The 18,064-nt window shown below is 38.3% G+C and overlaps 1 protein-coding gene across 4 annotated transcripts in view; it reads right to left on the bottom strand.

The window, feature by feature from the left end:
* INADL (InaD-like (Drosophila)) overlaps positions 1–18,064 on the bottom strand; it is a 396,383-nt gene that overhangs the window by 127,744 nt on the left and 250,575 nt on the right. For all 4 annotated transcript variants that reach the window (XM_010833911.1, XM_010833910.1, XM_010833909.1 and 1 more), the window contains exon 30: positions 5,146–5,218. In XM_010833911.1, coding sequence (XP_010832213.1) covers positions 5,146–5,218 — 73 coding nt within the window. The remainder of the gene's footprint in view (positions 1–5,145; positions 5,219–18,064) is intronic.

Here is an 18,064-nt window from a genome sequence, read left to right on the forward strand (position 1 = left end):
TGTAAAGTTTAAAAATAAAATAATAAAAAAAAAAGATTCCCAACAGGAACAGTGTGGGATGAAGTTGGTCATAAGAATAGTATCTCATGTTTTTGAGCACTTGTATTTCAGGTGCTCTGTTTATTAATCTATGTACATTATTGTATTCATTTTAAGTCATAGAAAACTTGGAAGAGGATTCAAAAAAGCGGTTCTCCAAGGACTTATGAATTAATAAGGTCAATGAATGAATAAGGGTTATTAATTAATAAATAGGAAGCGGGAATGCAACCTAGGTAGAAACAACAGGAACAAAAGCATAAGGAGGGAAAATTCAACACATGTATATGTGGAGTGCCCGGCAGGGGCACTCACACTAGTGAGAAAAGAAGGGTGATTAGTGGAGGCAAGTATAAAGCCTTAATTCTAACCTTGAAACAAAGATTTTGAAATACAGCTCTGATAAGCAAGAAATGGGTATTAAAAATATTTGACCAAGAAGACAAATGCAAGAAGAAAAGAAATCCTACATTAAATGTAACTGCTGAAAACCAAGGATGCCGGAGGCTGAGAGTCCTGCTAGAGACCTGTGCAATACAAGTACAGCCACAACTCTGGTGAGTTCTTAGTGTGTGCCAAAAACAATGCTAAAAGTTTTATAAACATTATTCAGCTCTTCTAATCTAGAAAATTATTACTATCAAATGCCTTTTAAAAGCAAAGAAACACAAGCTTATTGAGCTTAAGGTTCAAGTTCATTCTGCTAGTGAATGTCAAAGCAACGATTAGGGTTCAAATCTATCAACTTTCAAGTTTATGTTCTTAATCACTTCTGTAAGTGTCCCAGCAATATTATAACTGCCACAAGTAGAGCAGCAGAAATGCTAATAATCCCTTACATATGTATAGAGCTGTGTGGATTATAAAATACTTTTACCTACATTTAGTACTCAATCCTCATAGCTACCTGTTGACACAGGCAGGGAAGGCTATTAATCTGCTTTACAGAAAAAGGCAGACTTTGAGAGGTTAAGTATCTTCATGGAGGTCAGAAGCCCAGCAGATGACTGGTAGAGCTGAAACAAGAACTCATGTTTTTTTATTCAGTATTCAACCAGGACTCTTGTTCTCTCTGCTAGCACACAACCGCAGGAAGCGATTTTGTTCTCTGCTATAGTTTTGGTGTCTAGAACAGTCCTTGAGACATAATAAGAGCTCAATAAATATTTGTTCAATAAAAGAACAAATATGAGGTCCCATTAGTGTTTAATAAAAGTGCTATTCAATTATGTGGAATTATGATGTCAGGTTCAAATTCAGAATCATATGGCTGTACTTCATCTCTTTGGTTAAATGGGCTGGTTCTCTCAACAATACATCAGATATGAATTATGCTTAAGTACTTATTGGAAACAGCTGCAAAGGCAAATGGTACCGTGAGGGGGTACACAAGTGAATGGAAGGGATAAGGAAGTGTTATAGACCAGAGCAGTCCTACATAGTACCTCAGATACCACCTGCAGGGTGGGTGTCACTCAGAATTTGGTGACAGTTATCAGAAACCAAAAGTCCAGAAAGAAACTGAACTTTAATAAAGTTAAATAAATAAATATTTATAAATAAATATAATAAAGAAACAACTCTCTTTATTATATAATTCATTGTGAAAATGCGACACAAGTATCACACAGCATATTCTTTTAGAGAAAAGAATTATTATTTATTAACAATTTAAATGTCTAATATGATTTATTTTGGAAAATTAAATGCAAATAGTGGAATATTCAAATTTAAGAATTGTGATAAGGATCTTGAAATTTAATACTGGTATTATTTATATTTTATACATATTTTTGGTCTTTATTCAAAAATAAAACCAATATTTAAAATTTTCAGAATACAAGTTATTTTTCTGACTTATTGATTCTGCTATGTATAAATAAAAGTAAAAAAATTTTTTAAACAGGTAATTGAATAATGAAAATAATTTCTGTGGTTAGCACAATTTAAAAAAGGAAAATAGTAGCTAATATTGAATAATGTGTTTAAATATTAGAATAAATAGTTCACCTTTATTGAGTGTTTACTTTGTGCCATGAGCTGTACTAAATGCTTTATATACATTACTTCCTTTACTCTCTGCAAATCTATGAAGGTTTGGTGGTAACACTCCCAGGGACAGATGAGAAAACTAATGCTGAATAACAGCTGCCTCTGGGCATATGGGTATGCTACATAGCCTCTCTAGACCCCAGTTTCTTCTTCTATTAAGTGGAAATAATAATACTGTCTCTCAGAGGTATGAATGTAAACAGGACTTGGGACAATGCATTCAAGATAGTGTTTAACACAGTAGGTACTGTGTTCAATCATCCTCTTCTAAGTGGCTGCCCTGTCAACAGGAAGGCAGCAGAAACCATTTGGCTGGGAACAAACTAGAGAAAATACACAGCTAATATTAGAAGTCATTGCTGACAGAAAGAAAACAAAAGAAACCAGAGACCCCAGAAATGGTCCTTTCAAATTAAATGTTGACACCAACACTATATCTTTACTCATTCTGAAATATAGGAGCTGGATCTCATAGTAGCTTTACAATCTGATAACAGACCAGTCTCCTTGATCATTGTACTGAGAAAAAGTATGGGCGATAAATGAAAAATTCAGTTCCAAGGGGATGCTATTTTGATGGGAAAATTTGTAACTAACAATATTATAGGAAAAATTATTCTAAAGTATTAACCTCCTCCCATCTAAAAAAAGGACTTGGATGACATTCTGTAAACACAAATGAATTAGGAACTAAGTACTAACATTTATTGAGTAGCTACCATGGGTCGGGAAGATTTGCTGGAGAAGGGATAGGCTACCCACTCCAATATTCTTGGTCTTCCCTTGTGGCTTAGCTGGTAAAGAATCTGCCTGCAATGTGGGAGACCTAGATTTGATCCCTGTGTTAGGAAGATCTCCTGGAGAAGGGAAAGGCTACCTACTCCAGTATTCTGGCCTGGAGAATTCCACGGACTGTATAGTCCATGGGGTCACAAAGAGTTAGACACGACTCAGCCACTTTCACTTCACTTCACCATGTACCTGGCACAAGATACCTACAGATAGATATAGATATCATCTCCTCACTCTCTCATTTATTCTTAACCTTACGAAGTACAAGAAGTTACTGTAACCACTCACGTTCATCTGTCTAGTGTCACAAGACTGAGTGATTAACACACACACACAACATCCAAAACATCAACAATCAGCTCTCTTTGCTTCCAACGCCAACACCTCATCTAACTGCGATTAGGTCTTGCCTGGGCTTCTGCTGTTTGTGTGTGTGTCTGCTGCCTAGCGTGTTACTTTTACCTTCTTATAGTCCATTATCTACCTGGTAGACTGTTTCAAGTCACCTCACTCCCTGTTAAAAAATACCCAGTGGCTTCTACTGCACACAGACTAAAACCTGAGCTTCTGACTCTGACTCACCAAACTCTCCTCTCCCTCCCACCTCACATTCCCTCCCTCTCATCCTAGCCCACCACTCCCCAGGCTCCCAATGTACCCTCTAGCTCATTCTCACTTGAGAGTTATTGTTGTTCCCTCTGCAGAGAGAGCTCTTCCTCCTAATTTTTGCATGTCTGGCTCCTTCTTATCATTTTGATTTTCTTTAAATTTCACCTTGTCTATGCAGCTTTCACTATAACCAATCAAAGTGGTCACAAGCCACATTCCTTATTGTAATTTTAATTATCTGCAAGACACTGAACACTACCTGATAATTCTCTAAGTTTATTTATGTATTTGCTAGTTAATCTTCTCATTGGAATGTAAATTGAACCATGGCAGGGAGCCTTATCTGTTTGTTTCATAACTAGACATTTAATACCCCTAAGAGTACCTGACAAGTAATATGCACTCACTGAATACTTGTTGAATAGAAAGAATGAGCATTATACGATCAAATATTTACTAAAAGGAACACTATTCATACAGTTCATTTTGTTATGGAAGCAAAGGAAAAGTATGGAAAGATACTAAACAGTAAATATTAACTTCCTCGAGGAAGTGAGGAAAGGAAAATCAAATTTTCTAACATTGCATTGTTGATTAGTTATAATAAATATGCATTGTAGGAATTAAAAATAATCAGTTCTGTTTATTTCAGTCACTCAGTCGTGTCCGACTCTCTGCGACCCCATGAACCACAGCATACCAGGCCTCCCTGTCCATCACCAACTCCCAGAGTCTACCCAAACCCAAGTCCATTGAGTCAGTAATGCCATCCAACCATCTCATCCTCTGTTGTCCACTTCTCCTCCTGCCCTCAATCTTTCCCAGCATCAGGATCTTTTACAATGAGTCAGCTCTTCGCATCATGTGGCCAAAGTATTGGAGCTTCAGCTTCAACGTCAGTCCTTCCAGTGAACACCCAGGACCAATCTCCTTTAGGATGGACTGGTTGGATCTCCTTGCAGTCAAAGGGACTCTCAAGAGCCTTCTCCAACACCACAGTTCAAAAGTATCAATTCTTTGGCACTCAGCTTTCTTTATAGTCCTACTCTCACATCCATACATGACTACTGAAAAAACCATAGCCTTGACTAGATGGACCTTTGTTGACAAAGTAATGTCTCTGCTTTTTAATATTATTAAGTAAAAAATGAGAAGAGTATGTAATGTTCTCTCAGCAGGGAATCTCTTAGCTAATTAATCTATATATCTATCTATCCATCCATCCATTCATCTCTAGAAGCAGATCACTATGTTAGAAATCTTGAAATATTAGTAATTTCTTCATTAATAGATAAAAGTATTTAAAGACACCCAAAACCATAGTATTAAAGAGTTTTGAAACCATAAAGAAAGGTACAATACCATCATTAAAAAAGAGAATCTTCTAATAAATTCTGAAATCCTTAATTAGGACAAATTTCATATCTAGAATGAAACTTCAGGAATTTTGGAGAAGGCAGTACTCATATGATTAAGTTCTAATGTGTTTTGGGGTTTTTTTTAACATTGATTTATACTACTTTACAATTATACCTCAAATACTTCATATTGTAATTAGGGAAACTCCCCAGCTAATAAACTCTGAGTTTGGAATACCAGATACTGAAAATCCATGTAACTCATTCATTAAGAGCTAATCAGGAGTTATCTTACCTCGATAGAAGTTGGGGAACTTGATGGTAATGGAAAGGGACTAACAGCCATCTGATTGACTGCGTCTTCATTTCTGTGAACATTAAAATAGGCAGAATCAGTACACAGCAAATGCTAAGTTCTTGGCTCAAATTAGAATCATTTTGTCAGTTCTGAGTTGAAAATGCACACACAGCACTACAGAATTTTTAAAAATGTAAATATACACTGGCTTCAAGCACGCAAAGCCATTAGGCACAAACAGAGATGTATTACTCAAGGGAAACTAAGATACAATTATTAGTGACAAAGAATGTGATGCTAGAAGTTGGCCAACTTCTGCTTGGTAAGTCAGGTGCTGCAGAGGATACTTTTGGAAAGGTGAATAAACAGTAAAAGATATATTTCCTACAGAACCGCTGCCTACATACCATTTCTAGTAATGTAGTGGAAGTAAGCCCAAACCATCAGAACTGGTATTCTAGGAGTTGTCTGTTCCTGACCCCCAGTAATGAAGTTTCAGCTCCCACCTGCTCTGCTCCAATTAGGGTAATGAGGAGTAGAAGGAACTTAATCCGCTTCACAGGACCAAAATAATTATCTTAAGATTTATGTGAACTTTAGGTTTCACAATATAAAACAAAGAGACTTCTTACTGGTGTGCAAAGATCTAAGAGTGTTCACAGATCTCCATGTCTGGTGTACATATGACAGCCACTGCCTGATTTAGGAGGGCACTCAAATGCACTTTTCCCATTTTATTTTTTATGTCTCATCAATTGGAAAAAGATCCATTGGTCGATGTCATTCCTACTTTGAGGCTTTAATCACATCACTGCCTTTACCTGAAATGCCTTTCTTTATATTAAATCTATACCCTACTCATCTTTCTCAATAATCTCAACTATGTTTATTTCCCTTAATTAAAAGACTATATATTGATGTCTTCCAAATTCACATTTAGCTTGGATATTTTTCTGTACCTAGGATCTGCAAACCCAACACCTACATTATATTCCACTAGAGGTCTTAGGCAATGGCACCCCACTCCAGTACTCCTGCCTGGAAAATCCCATGGATGGAGGAGCCTAGAAGGCTGCAGTCCATGGGGTCGCTGAGGGTTGGACATGACTGAGCGACTTCACTTTCACTTTTCACTTTCACACATTGGAGAAGGAAATGGCAACCCACTCCAGTGTTCTTGCCTGGAGAATCCCAGGGATGGGGGAGCCTGGTGGGCTGCCGTCTATGGGGTCACACAGAGTCGGACAGAACTGAAGTGACTTAGCAGCAGAAGCATCAGCAGCAGAGATCTTAGAAACATTTTAAATAAAACAGAGTTCTTTATCCCACTCAGCTCCCAAAGGGTTCCATAGTCAACTTCCTCCCCACCTTAGTAAATATCAACAATACTCACCCAGTTGTTTAGCCAGGAACCTAAAGTCATTCTTGAATACTCTCACCCCTCAACTGTATATCCAATCCATCAAGATGTCTTATTGATTCAACCTTTAAAATGTATTTTGAATGGTTTCATTTCTTTCCATCCTATCCTGGTACAAGTTATCATCACTTCTTTTCTGAATTAAAGTAAAAACCTCCTATTTGGTCTCCCTACTTATACTGTTCATCCTCTGTCCATTCTTCACCCAGCAGTTATTACAGTTCTAAAATATAAATCTGATTATATTTCTACCCTCTGCTTAAGATCATCCTACGATTCCTTAATGCATGAGGATCAAGTCCAAAATTGTTAGGGAAGTTATCAGGTGTTGAGGGATCTGGCCCCAGCCCCCACCTTTGAACTTGTCTTGTTCTCTCTTCTCCTTCCCCACTCTGCTCAAACCCAGCTACACAGGCCTTCTTTCCATTTCTCAGCTGAGCCAAGCTCCATCCACCTCATGGCCTTTTCTCTTCTTCTTTTTTGTTCTGAATGCTTGGTGCCCAAATACTTTGTCTGATTTTTTAAAATTCATAGGTCACAATAAATGTAATTTCTGGAAACAAGCATTCCAGGACTTCCACTATATGCTTGTAGCACTTATCTATAATCCTAGATCTGTTTACTTTCACAGTTTATTTCACTGGTTTGTATGCACATTGGTTTCAAATCTGTCTTCCCCTTAGACGGTAAGCACTCCAAGGACAGGACTCATATCCTCCCTACTATTATATCATCTAAGGCAAACACAGTGCCTGGCAAACTGTCTGTACAGTAAGCCCACTACGTGTAAACGAGTTCTGTTCCGAGAACACATTCGTTAAGTGCAACTTGTTCGTAAGTTCAACAAAGCCTAGGTACCCAACTAACATAATTGGCTATATAATACTATATTATAATAGGTTTATAATACTTTTCACAAAAATACTATATTAAAAAATACAAAAATAAAGAAAATACATTTAATCTTACAGTATAGTACCTTGAAAAGTACAGTAATACAGTACAATAGTTGCCATACAGCAGCTGGCATCAAGTGAACAGGCAAGAAGAGCTACTAACTAGAGGAGGGAGAGGAGATGGGAGATGGTAAAGCTGAAGGATCATCAGCAATAAGAGACAGAGGGCAAGCTGCAGTTTCACTCACAGCTGACAGTGATGGAAAGCATATTTACATCTTTGAAAGTTCACAACTTGAAGATTCTTATGTAGGGGACTTACTAAACACAGTTATTTTAAGGGACTTCCCTAGTGGTCAAGTGGATAACACTCTGCACTCTCAATGAAGGAGGCCCAGTTTGATCCTGGAAACTAAGATGGCAAATATTGCAAATGAGCTGGCATGATGTAGCTAATGAGCCTGCACTCTATAACCAGAGAAAGCCCATGCTTTCTCTTTCTGTAACTAGAGAAGCTTGTGCACTACAATGAAGACCCAGTGCAGTCAAAATAAATAAAATAAATAATGTAACAATCACTCACTTCAATAAGGAGACAGAAGTAGTTTCAGTTCTAGAACTACCACCGACCTTAAGATTTTAGGGAAATCACTTCTAAGAAAATCAGTTTCCTGACCTATTAAGTAAGTAGGTTGAACTGTAAAACTTCTAAGCTGATAAAAATTCTTCTGGAATAAGAAAGAACATAAATAAAGAGATGAGGTCTAGGTCCCATTTCTTGCTTTCAGTCGGTCAGTCAGTTCAGTCGCTCAGTCGTGTCTGACTCTTTGCAACGCCATGGACTAGAGCACGCCAGGCCTCCCTGTTCATCACCAACTCCTGGAGTTTCCTCAAATTCATGTCCATTGAGTTGGGCTTTAACCTTTTAAAATTCTTGAATTATCTAGCACACTAGCCAAACCAAAGCAAAAGGGAGAAAACTAAAATCACAAAGTGACACAGAGCATGAAGAATATGTCTATTTCTTCTGACAGCATTATAGATGCCTTAAGCATGCACTATTAATGTTAAGAGATGGCTGTTGTTTTTCAGGGAGTACAATCCACTCCTCAGCAGTTTTCTCATACACAGAAGAAGCAATCAGTTACCCCTGGGTAAGTAACAGCATTTTCCCAGAGGTGATTTCCTTTCCCACTCAGGTTCCTCCAGGGAAAAACACAATAGAGCTCAGCTCTAGCTTAGAACTGAAAACCAACAGAACATGTCTGCTCCAGATTCAGAGCCCATGGGGCAGAGTGTATTTGGCAGTAATTAAGCATGATGGCCTTTCATATCTCTTTCAAAGGTTACAAGCATTAAAAATATAGTTGCACATAAGTTTTTATTGAGAAATAATGATTAACTGGACCAAGTTATCACTTCATAATTTAATAATTTCCCCCCAAATAGTATGACTTTAATGGCTTTTAAAGTCCATATTAATTTTTTTAAACCTTACAGAATAGAAAACTTCAGTGGAGAGAGGAAAGCTTCTATAAGAAGTTACAGTTGATAATCCTTCACAATCCACTCATCAGTGAGTGTTCACAGACTTTGTCATCATGGCAGCAATTTTTTTTTAGTTGGAGTATAATTGCTTTGTGTGTGTTAGTTGCTTAGTCGTGTCTGACTCTTTGCGATCCTATGGACTGTGGCCTGCCAGGCCCCTCTATCCATGGGATTCTCCAGGCAAGAATATTGGAGAAGGTTGCTATACCCTCCTCCAGGGGATCTTCCCCACCCAGAGATGTTACTCATGTCTCCTGCGTTGCAGGCAGATTCTTTACCATCTGAGCTATAGGAAGTCCCTAATAATAATAATTGCTTTACAATGTTGTATTAGTTTTTGCTGTACAACAATGCGAATCAGCTATATATGTGCATGTGTGTATATACATATACACACATATATCCCCTCTTGAGCCTCCATCCCACTGTGCTCATCTCACCCCTCTAGGTCATCACAGAGCACTGAGCTGAGCTCCCTGTCCTATACAGCAGCTTCCCACTAGCTAGCTATTTTACACATGGCAGTGTATTCATGTCACTCTCATTCTCTCAATTCATCCCACCCTCTCCTTCTCCCTCTGGTGTCCACAAATCTGTTCTCTCCATTTGCGTCTCTATTCCTGCCCTGCAAATAGGTTCATCAGAACCATTTTTCTGGATTCCATATATATGTATTAATATATGATATTTGTTTTTCTCTTTCTGACTCACTTCACTCTGTATGACAGACAAGACAACAATTTTAAAGAGAAAGAAGTGGGAAGAGGGAAACTAAAGGAGAGAAAGCAGTTATGCTTCACAAGGGCAGTTAGCCTAAAAGACTTCTGGGGATCCTCTGACCTCTCAAAGTCCATGATTCACAAGGAATGAAATCTATTTGCTTCATAATTAACTTTTCATTTCCAGTATAATCAACACAAATTTCTTACATCTTGGTGCCCCATACAGCACACAATCAGAAACTGTAGTTGAAATTATTTGCTGGTATTTGCATTTATTTATTTTGCATGATTTGTATCTTTTTAAAAGTCTATTTTATTGAAGCATAATTGATTTACAATGTTATATGAATTTCTACTACAAAGCAAAGTGATACAGTTATATGAATATAGTTATTCATAGAGGTTCCTCAAAAGACTAAAAACATAGTTGCCATATAATCCTGCAATCCCACGCCTGGCATATATCCATAGGGGAGATCATATACATGTATATATATAAAACATAGATATATATACATCCTCTTTCATATTCTTTTCTATTATCATATTATTCTATGATATCATTTCTATTATCATAGAATAATGAATATAGTTCCTTGTGCTATGTATTAGGACTTGATTGTTTATTCTCTATATAATACCTTGCATCTGTGAATCCCAAAGCCCCAATCCATCTCTCTCCAAAGCCCTCTCCCCTTGGCTACCACAAGTCTGTTTTCTGTGTCTGTGAGTCTGTTTCTGCTTTGTAGATAAGTTCATTTGAGTTATATTTTAGATTCCACATATAAGTGACCTCAGTGTGGTATCTGTCTTTTTCTTTCTGACTTCATTTAGAATGTAATCTCTAGGTCCATCCATGTTGTTCCAAATGACATTGTTTCATCCTTTTTGATGACTGAGTAATATTCCACTGTATAAATGTTCTTTATCCATTTATCTATGAATGGATATTTAGGTTGTTTCCATGTCTTGACTATTGTAAGTAGTGCTACAATGAACAGTGGGGTGCATTCATCTTTTTGAATTATAGTTTTCTCTGGATACATGCCCAGGAGTGGGATTTTAGGGTCATACAGCAACTCTATTTTTGCTTTTTGAGGAACTTCCATTCTGTTTTCTATATCAGCTACACCAATTTACATTCCTTGTTGAGGATGTAACAGCTGTTGGCAGACAGACAGTGGACTTCTATCATGGATAAAAGTGAGATTTCCAAGGTATGGAAGCCTATATAGTATGTCCTTATCACTGGACTTACCATGCTCTATTAAAATTATTTGTGCTATTCTCTCTCCTTTTTAAACACAGAGATAGGATCTTATTTCTTTATGTCCTCTGCTTGTAGCAGAATACCTAGAAGAGAGTAAGTATACTATAAATGTCTATTGAGTAAAAGAGGTCTTAACAAGCAGGAAAAGATATGAAGCAGAACTATCAAAGGTGTGCCCTATGCTTTCCAAGCTTCTTTACCAATTAGTGATGATGTGCTGGCTGCAGTCAGCCAGCAATTGGTACTTACCAAATTAATGAACATTTCTTGGGGTGTCTGCCCAACTCACAGTGATTCCATGGATGGTCTATACTATGTAACACTAATAGTTGGCCTCACCTTCAGTGGATTTAAGAAGCAGACATCTGTCTCATTTTAAGCAGATCAGATTCTCTCTCCCAGGGACTGAAAATTTAGAACAGACTCAAAGAGACTCAAGAATGTGGTATCTAGACAATGCCAGTGGGGATAGTCAAGACTAAACAATAAGGTTAGAACTTCCTTCTGGTGATGTCTCTGGAGTTGCCCCGGTTCCTTCTCTTCAGAGTCTCAGCTGCATGACTTATTCTTAAGAGTCCACAAGATAGCCTTGTATTCTTACAATACATTCTCCTTTTAATTTACGCTGGCTAGAGTTTAATTGATTGCAGCTCAACAATATAGCTCTGAATTTATTTTGAATATATTCATTGGTTTATTTAACAAATATTTATGCTATGAAAACAAAGATGAATAAAACATGATTCCTACCTTTGATGATGTTAGCAATTAGTGAGGAACACAGCTAAGTAAACAGACAATTACGACAGTGGAATTTCTATCTAGGGACTATCAGTGTAGTTTTTCTCCAAAAGGATACTAGGAACATACCCAATTTCAGTTTTTTGTTTGCAGAATATATTTATATTTATGACAAAGACATATTCTGGATCCTGATTTCAATTCAATGCTGTTATATTCACATTGGTAAAAATCATGCAACATGTATTGGGCAGAATTCTAAGAGGTCTCCCAAGACACCTGCCTTCTGGCTTACAGGTTGTAAATAGGATGAATTTCACTTCCATGATTAGGTTATATTACATAGTACTGATGACCTTAAGATAAAGGCAGATTACCGTGTTGGGCAAGACCTAATCACATGTCCCCTTTAAATCTGGAAATTTCACTTCTTGGAGCCTCATTGTCTTGATCTCTAAAGTTAGTAGGTTGACCTTCAAGAATTCTAAGGAATGTCAGGAGATCAGAGATAGAAAGTCAGAGATTACAAGTATCATCTCTGGCTTGAGAATAAAAGGGCCCTCATGGCAAATAATGTGAATGACCTTTAAAAACTAAGAGAAATCTCTAACTAAGAACCAACAAGGAACCTCCACACTGTACCAAAACCTGATCTAAAAGGATATGTGTGGGTGAATGCTAAGTTGCTTCAGTCGTGTCTGACTATTTGTGACCCAGTGGACTGTAGCCCGCCAGGCTCCTCTGTCCAAGGGATTCTCCAGGCAAGAATACTGGAGTGGGGAAGGGATATAGGCACCCCAACAGTGCATTCACACAGCACTGTTTACAACAGCCAAGACATGGAAGCAACCTAAACGCCAACTGACAGGGATGGATAAAAAAATATAGTACATGTATACAATAGAGTATTACTCAGCCTTTAAAAAGAATGAAAGAAGGCCACTGCAGCAACATGGATGGACCCAGAGGTTGTCATATTGGGTGAAGTAAGTCAGACAGAGGAGAAATATTGTGTGACATGCCTTATATGTGGAATCTAAAAAGAAATGATACAAATGAACTTACAAAACAGAAAGAGACTCACAGACTTAGAGAACGAACTTATGGTTGCAGGGGGAACGAACAGGGCGAAGGGATAGTTGGGAGTTAGGGATGTACATGTATACACCACTATATCCATTTTAGGATAACCAACAAGCAAATAGAAGGCGAAAAATGTGGAAGCAGTGACAGATTTTCTTTTCTGGGGCTCCACAGTCATTTCCGGCAGTGACGGCAACCATGAAATTAAAAGACGTTTGCTCCTTGCAAGAAAAGCTATGACAAACTTAGACAGCATATTAAAAAGTAGAGACGTCCTTTTTCTAACAAAGGTCTGTATAGTCAAAGTTATGGTTTTTTCTGTCAGGTACAGATGTGAACGCTGGACAATAAAGAAGGCTGAGTGCCAAAAAATTCATGCTTTCAAATTGTGGTGCAGCAGAAGACTTTTGAGAGTCTCTTGGACTGCAAGGAGATCAAATCAGTTAATACTAAAGTTAAGATCAGATGAGATCAGATCAGTCGCTCAGTCGTGTCCGACTCTTTGCGACCCCATGAATCGCAGCACACCAGGCCTCCCTGTCCATCACCAACTCCCGGAGTTCACTCAGACTCATGTCCATCGAGTCAGTGATGCCATCCAGCCATCTCATCCGCTGTCGTCCCCTTCTCCTCTTGCCCCCAATCCCTCTCAGCATCAGAGGCTTTTCCAATGAGTCAACTCTTCTCATGAGGTGGCCAAAGTACTGGAGTTTCAGCTTTAGCATCATTCCTTCCAAAGAAATCCCAGGGCTGATATCCTTCAGAATGGACTGCTTGGATCTCCTTGCAGTCCAAGGGACTCTCAAGAGTCTTCTCCAACACCACAGTTCAAAAGCATCAATTCTTCGGCGCTCAGCCTTCTACACAGTCCAACTCTCACATCCATACATAACCACAGGAAAAACCATAGCCTTGACTAGACGAACCTTTGTTGGCAAAGTAATGTCTCTGCTTTTGAATATGCTATCTAGGTTGGTCATAAGTAATCAACCCTAAATATTCATTGGAAGGACTGATGCTGAAGCTTAATTTCCAATAGTTTGTCCACCTAATGCGATGAGCCGACTCATTGGAAAAGACCTCCTTGATGCTGGGAAAGATTGAAGGCAAAAGGAGAAGAGGGTGGGCAGAGAATGAGATGGTTAGATAGCTTCAGTGACTCAAAGGACATGAGTTTGAGCAGACTCCAGGAGATAGTTGTGGAGCCTGGGGAGCCTGGCTTGTTGCAGTCCATAGGGTCACAAAGAACCATGGCAACTGAAGAAAAAAAACAAGGCCAAGCACAGGGAACTCTATTCAGTGTTATATGGCAGCCTGGATGAAAGGAGTGTTTGGGGCTAAATGGACACATGTATAGCAGTAGTAGTAGATGCTGAGTTGTGCCTGACTCTTTGCGACCCCATAGACTGTAGGCCACCAGGCTTTTCTGTCCATGGGTTTTGCCATGGAGTGGGTTGCCATTTCCTTCTCCAGGATACATGTATGCTGCGAAGTTGCTTCAGTCGTGTCCTACTCTAGCGACCCCATGGACTGCAGCCTACCAGGCTTCTCTGTCCATGGGATTTTCCAGGCAAAAGTACTGGAGTGGGGTGCCATTGCCTTCTCCGAGGATACATGTGTATATACGACTAAAACTATCACAGCATTATTAATTGATTATACCCCAAGACAAAATAAAAAGTTTAAAAGAAAAAAAAAAAGAACCAACAAGGAAATAAACTTAAAAAGAATGAGCCTGGAAGTGAATTTTTCCCCAAGGCTCTAGAAGAGAAGTCAATCTAGCCAACATCTTGATTTCTGCTTTGTGATATGTTAAATAGAGAGCCCAACCCCTCTGTGTCAGACTTCTGACCTACTGAACTACCAGATAATAAATGTGTGTTGGTCTAAGCCATTAATGGTCTAAGCCATTAAATTTGTGGTAGTTTGTTACACAACGAGAAAAGTAATATATAGCAAAATGTACTGATTTGGAAAACGTGATCACCAGAAGCATAACTTTTGAGTTCTTACCATGTACCACTGTTCTAACCTTTTTTATATGTTAACTCATTTAACCTTCATAACAGCTCTATGTGGTAGTTACAATTATTTTCTTCACTTTACACAGAGATTAAGATACCTGACCAAAGTCTCAAAGCTAATAAATAGCAAGCTGAGGCTAAAATCCAGCTATCTGGTTTCAAAACCTACTCTTTTAACTATTGTATTATGGTGTTTCCCATTTCAATAGCTTGACCCCAAGCCACAAATATCTTCTTCTCTCATATACCCAAGCTATTATCCCCAGCTCCACCTTGGGGAAAAGTTCTACTGGGTCACAATTTACTCATAAATTTATTTCACAATTTTCTTCAAGATGAAGGTGCAGTACAGAGTTCCAAGTTTGTTCACTCTGACTTGATCAACTTTTCATACTTAAGTTTGGAGTGTCACATCCACTTTACCCATCCCTCATATAAATATAATGACTATACAATGCTTTGAAACATTCATTGTGCTTGATAGTGCAGGGCAGGTGGTGAACAGTACAGTGGAGTGTAATTCTCCCAGTGCTCCCCTGTGATAGTAATTAGGGATATTCATAAATCCTCTGGCCTGTGTTTTTCTTCACCTTTAAAACTGAACCAGTACTTGATTAACTGTGTTTGCTTTTCTGCCCTGGTGATTAAGGAAACACAAGCTGAGCTGGAACTTCTATTGCCTGGGTACCTGAAGGACCATAGTGAGCAGAGAGGCCCCCTTGCTGAGCCCCGGTGGACATGTAACTTGAGAAAGAAAGAAATTTTTGTTGTTTTAAGCCACTGAGATTTGGGTTGTTAGTTACTGAAGCATAACTGAGTCTATCCTGACTCAAATATGTTCTAAACAAGTTTATTCTATAACTTTTCCCCCAAAAAAATCATGCTTATACTTTAATCAGAATAGCTAAAAACTGGAAACAACCCAAATATCCACCTTCAGGAGGATGGATCATCAAATTGTGGTATATTCACAGATTGGGGTGGTATTCCTCAATAATTTAAGGAACTATTGATATACATGACAACAAGGATAAATCTTTTAAAAATTATATAAAATGAAAGAAACCAGACACAAAATAATAGATGCTGTTTGATTTTTTTTTTCGTGAAGCTCAAGAAAAGTTAAAACTAATCTTTGGTGACAGAAATCAGAAGTGTTTGTTCTGGGGGGAGGAACTAACTGGAAAGGAGCACCAGGAAACTTGCCAGGTGAATGACTTTCTTATATTTTTGTTTTGGGTGATGGCCACACAGGCATATATTTTATATTATCAAAACCCAACAAATTGAACACTTAAAATCTATTGCACTGAGTAGACATTATATCCCAGTTAAAAAATGAATTCAGGATTATCTATAGTGTAAGACAACGAGGTGCTATTCTGGAAAGAAATCCAGTCCTAAGGACACCTAGGTAAATGTACAGTTCTATCTTCAGTTCCATCAGTAAGACATAAACAATATACTAAGCAACTTTTTAAAAATCTTACTTCTTAATCTATAAAATTAGGATAATATATTCTAATAGAATTAAGAGATAATATATCATAACACTAAAGCATAGTAACAATGTTGTTGTTCTTGTTTAGTCACTAACTCATGTCCAGCTCTTTGCGACCCCATGGACTGTAGCCTGCCAGGCTCCTCCGTCCACAGGATTTCCCAGGAAAAGAATCTTGGAGTGGGTTGTCATTTCCTTCTCCAGGGGATCTTCCTGACCCTGTGTTTGAAACTTATCTCATAGTAACAATAGTTTACATTCAATGTTTTAGGATATAAATTTTAAGTCTCAGATTCTTACATCCAGGAGCAAAGTTCTCAGTTACTCTTAATTCATTCAACCATCAACCCTTATACCCAAAGAAATTATCAAGTCTGAAGGATTCATTCTCAAGATTTCATTCTTTTTTTCCGCTTTTCTTCTGATCCTATGTCACCATTCTAATTCAAGTACTTTTCACGTTAACAACAGTGTCCCTGCTGGTTTCCTTGTTCTGCTTTCTCTGGTCTCAGTCAATCCAAATCACTCCCTTCTCAACTGTGAAAACCCCTCTGTGCAAGGGGTTTTCAAGCCTGCAAACACACTGTGAATAACCCAACAGCAGAGAGTTCCCTCTTTTGGCGCTTGTTTTGCTTGATGTATAGTTATATATGTGCATGTCTTATATAGTATTTGAGATACAGTAGGTACTCAAAATGGAAAAGGCGATGGCACCCCACTCCAGTGCTCTTGCCTGGAAAATCCTATGGACAGAGGAGCCTTGTAGGCTGCAGTCCATGGGGTCACGAAGACTCGGACACGACTGAGAGACCTCACTTTCACGTTCATGCATTGGAGAAGGAAATGGCAACCCACTCCAGTGTTCTTGCCTGGAGAATCCCAGGGATGGGGGAGCCTGGTGGGCTGCCGTCTATGGGGTCGCACAGAGACGGACACGACTGAAGCGACTTAGCAGCAGCAGCAGCAGGTACTCAATAAATACTTAAATTTGTTCATGCGGTTTGGACTTTTTTTTTCCTATATAAATATTCTCAGGTAGCATTAACTAGCTCTTGCTGTATCCACTTCTACAACAGTAATCTCTCTCTCCTCTGAATTTCTAAACTGCTTACATGAGTTTTCTCAGCAACTTTTTTCTGTTCTTCTAAGTATACACATGTCACATACAGAGATTTGTTGATAAAACCCTTTATGTTTATATCTTATCCCTCAAAGTTGTAATCATAATTAAATTGTAGTAAGAGATTTCAATAACATGCTATTTGAAGCATCAATCCAGCAATCATTGACTAATGCCTTAGGATTAAATATGAGATTCTCTCTCTAACATAAGCTCTAAAAGAATGCTACAAATTGTAGTTAAATGAAAGATTAATGAGATATGAAAAGAATGTATTTATCCTTCAGGAAAAGACACTGAGCCTATGACAAAATTTTCTGAATGATGAAAAAAAGACATCTGATGTAATGAGCTGTATGTGCCTGCATGTGTTTGTAGAATTCCACGATTTTCAATTTATTAGGGTCTGAGATCCAACCAGTCCATTCCGAAGGAGATCAGCCCTGGGATTTCTTTGGAAGGAATGATGCTAAAGCTGAAACTCCAGTACTTTGGCCACCTCATGAGAAGAGCTGACTCATTGGAAAAGACCCTGATGCTGGGAGGGATTGGGGGCAGGAGGAGAAGGGGACGACAGAGGATGAGATGGCT

This window comes from Bison bison, unplaced genomic scaffold (assembly GCF_000754665.1).
Source record: "Bison bison bison isolate TAMUID 2011002044 unplaced genomic scaffold, Bison_UMD1.0 scf7180017863957, whole genome shotgun sequence".
NCBI lineage: Eukaryota > Metazoa > Chordata > Mammalia > Artiodactyla > Bovidae > Bison > Bison bison.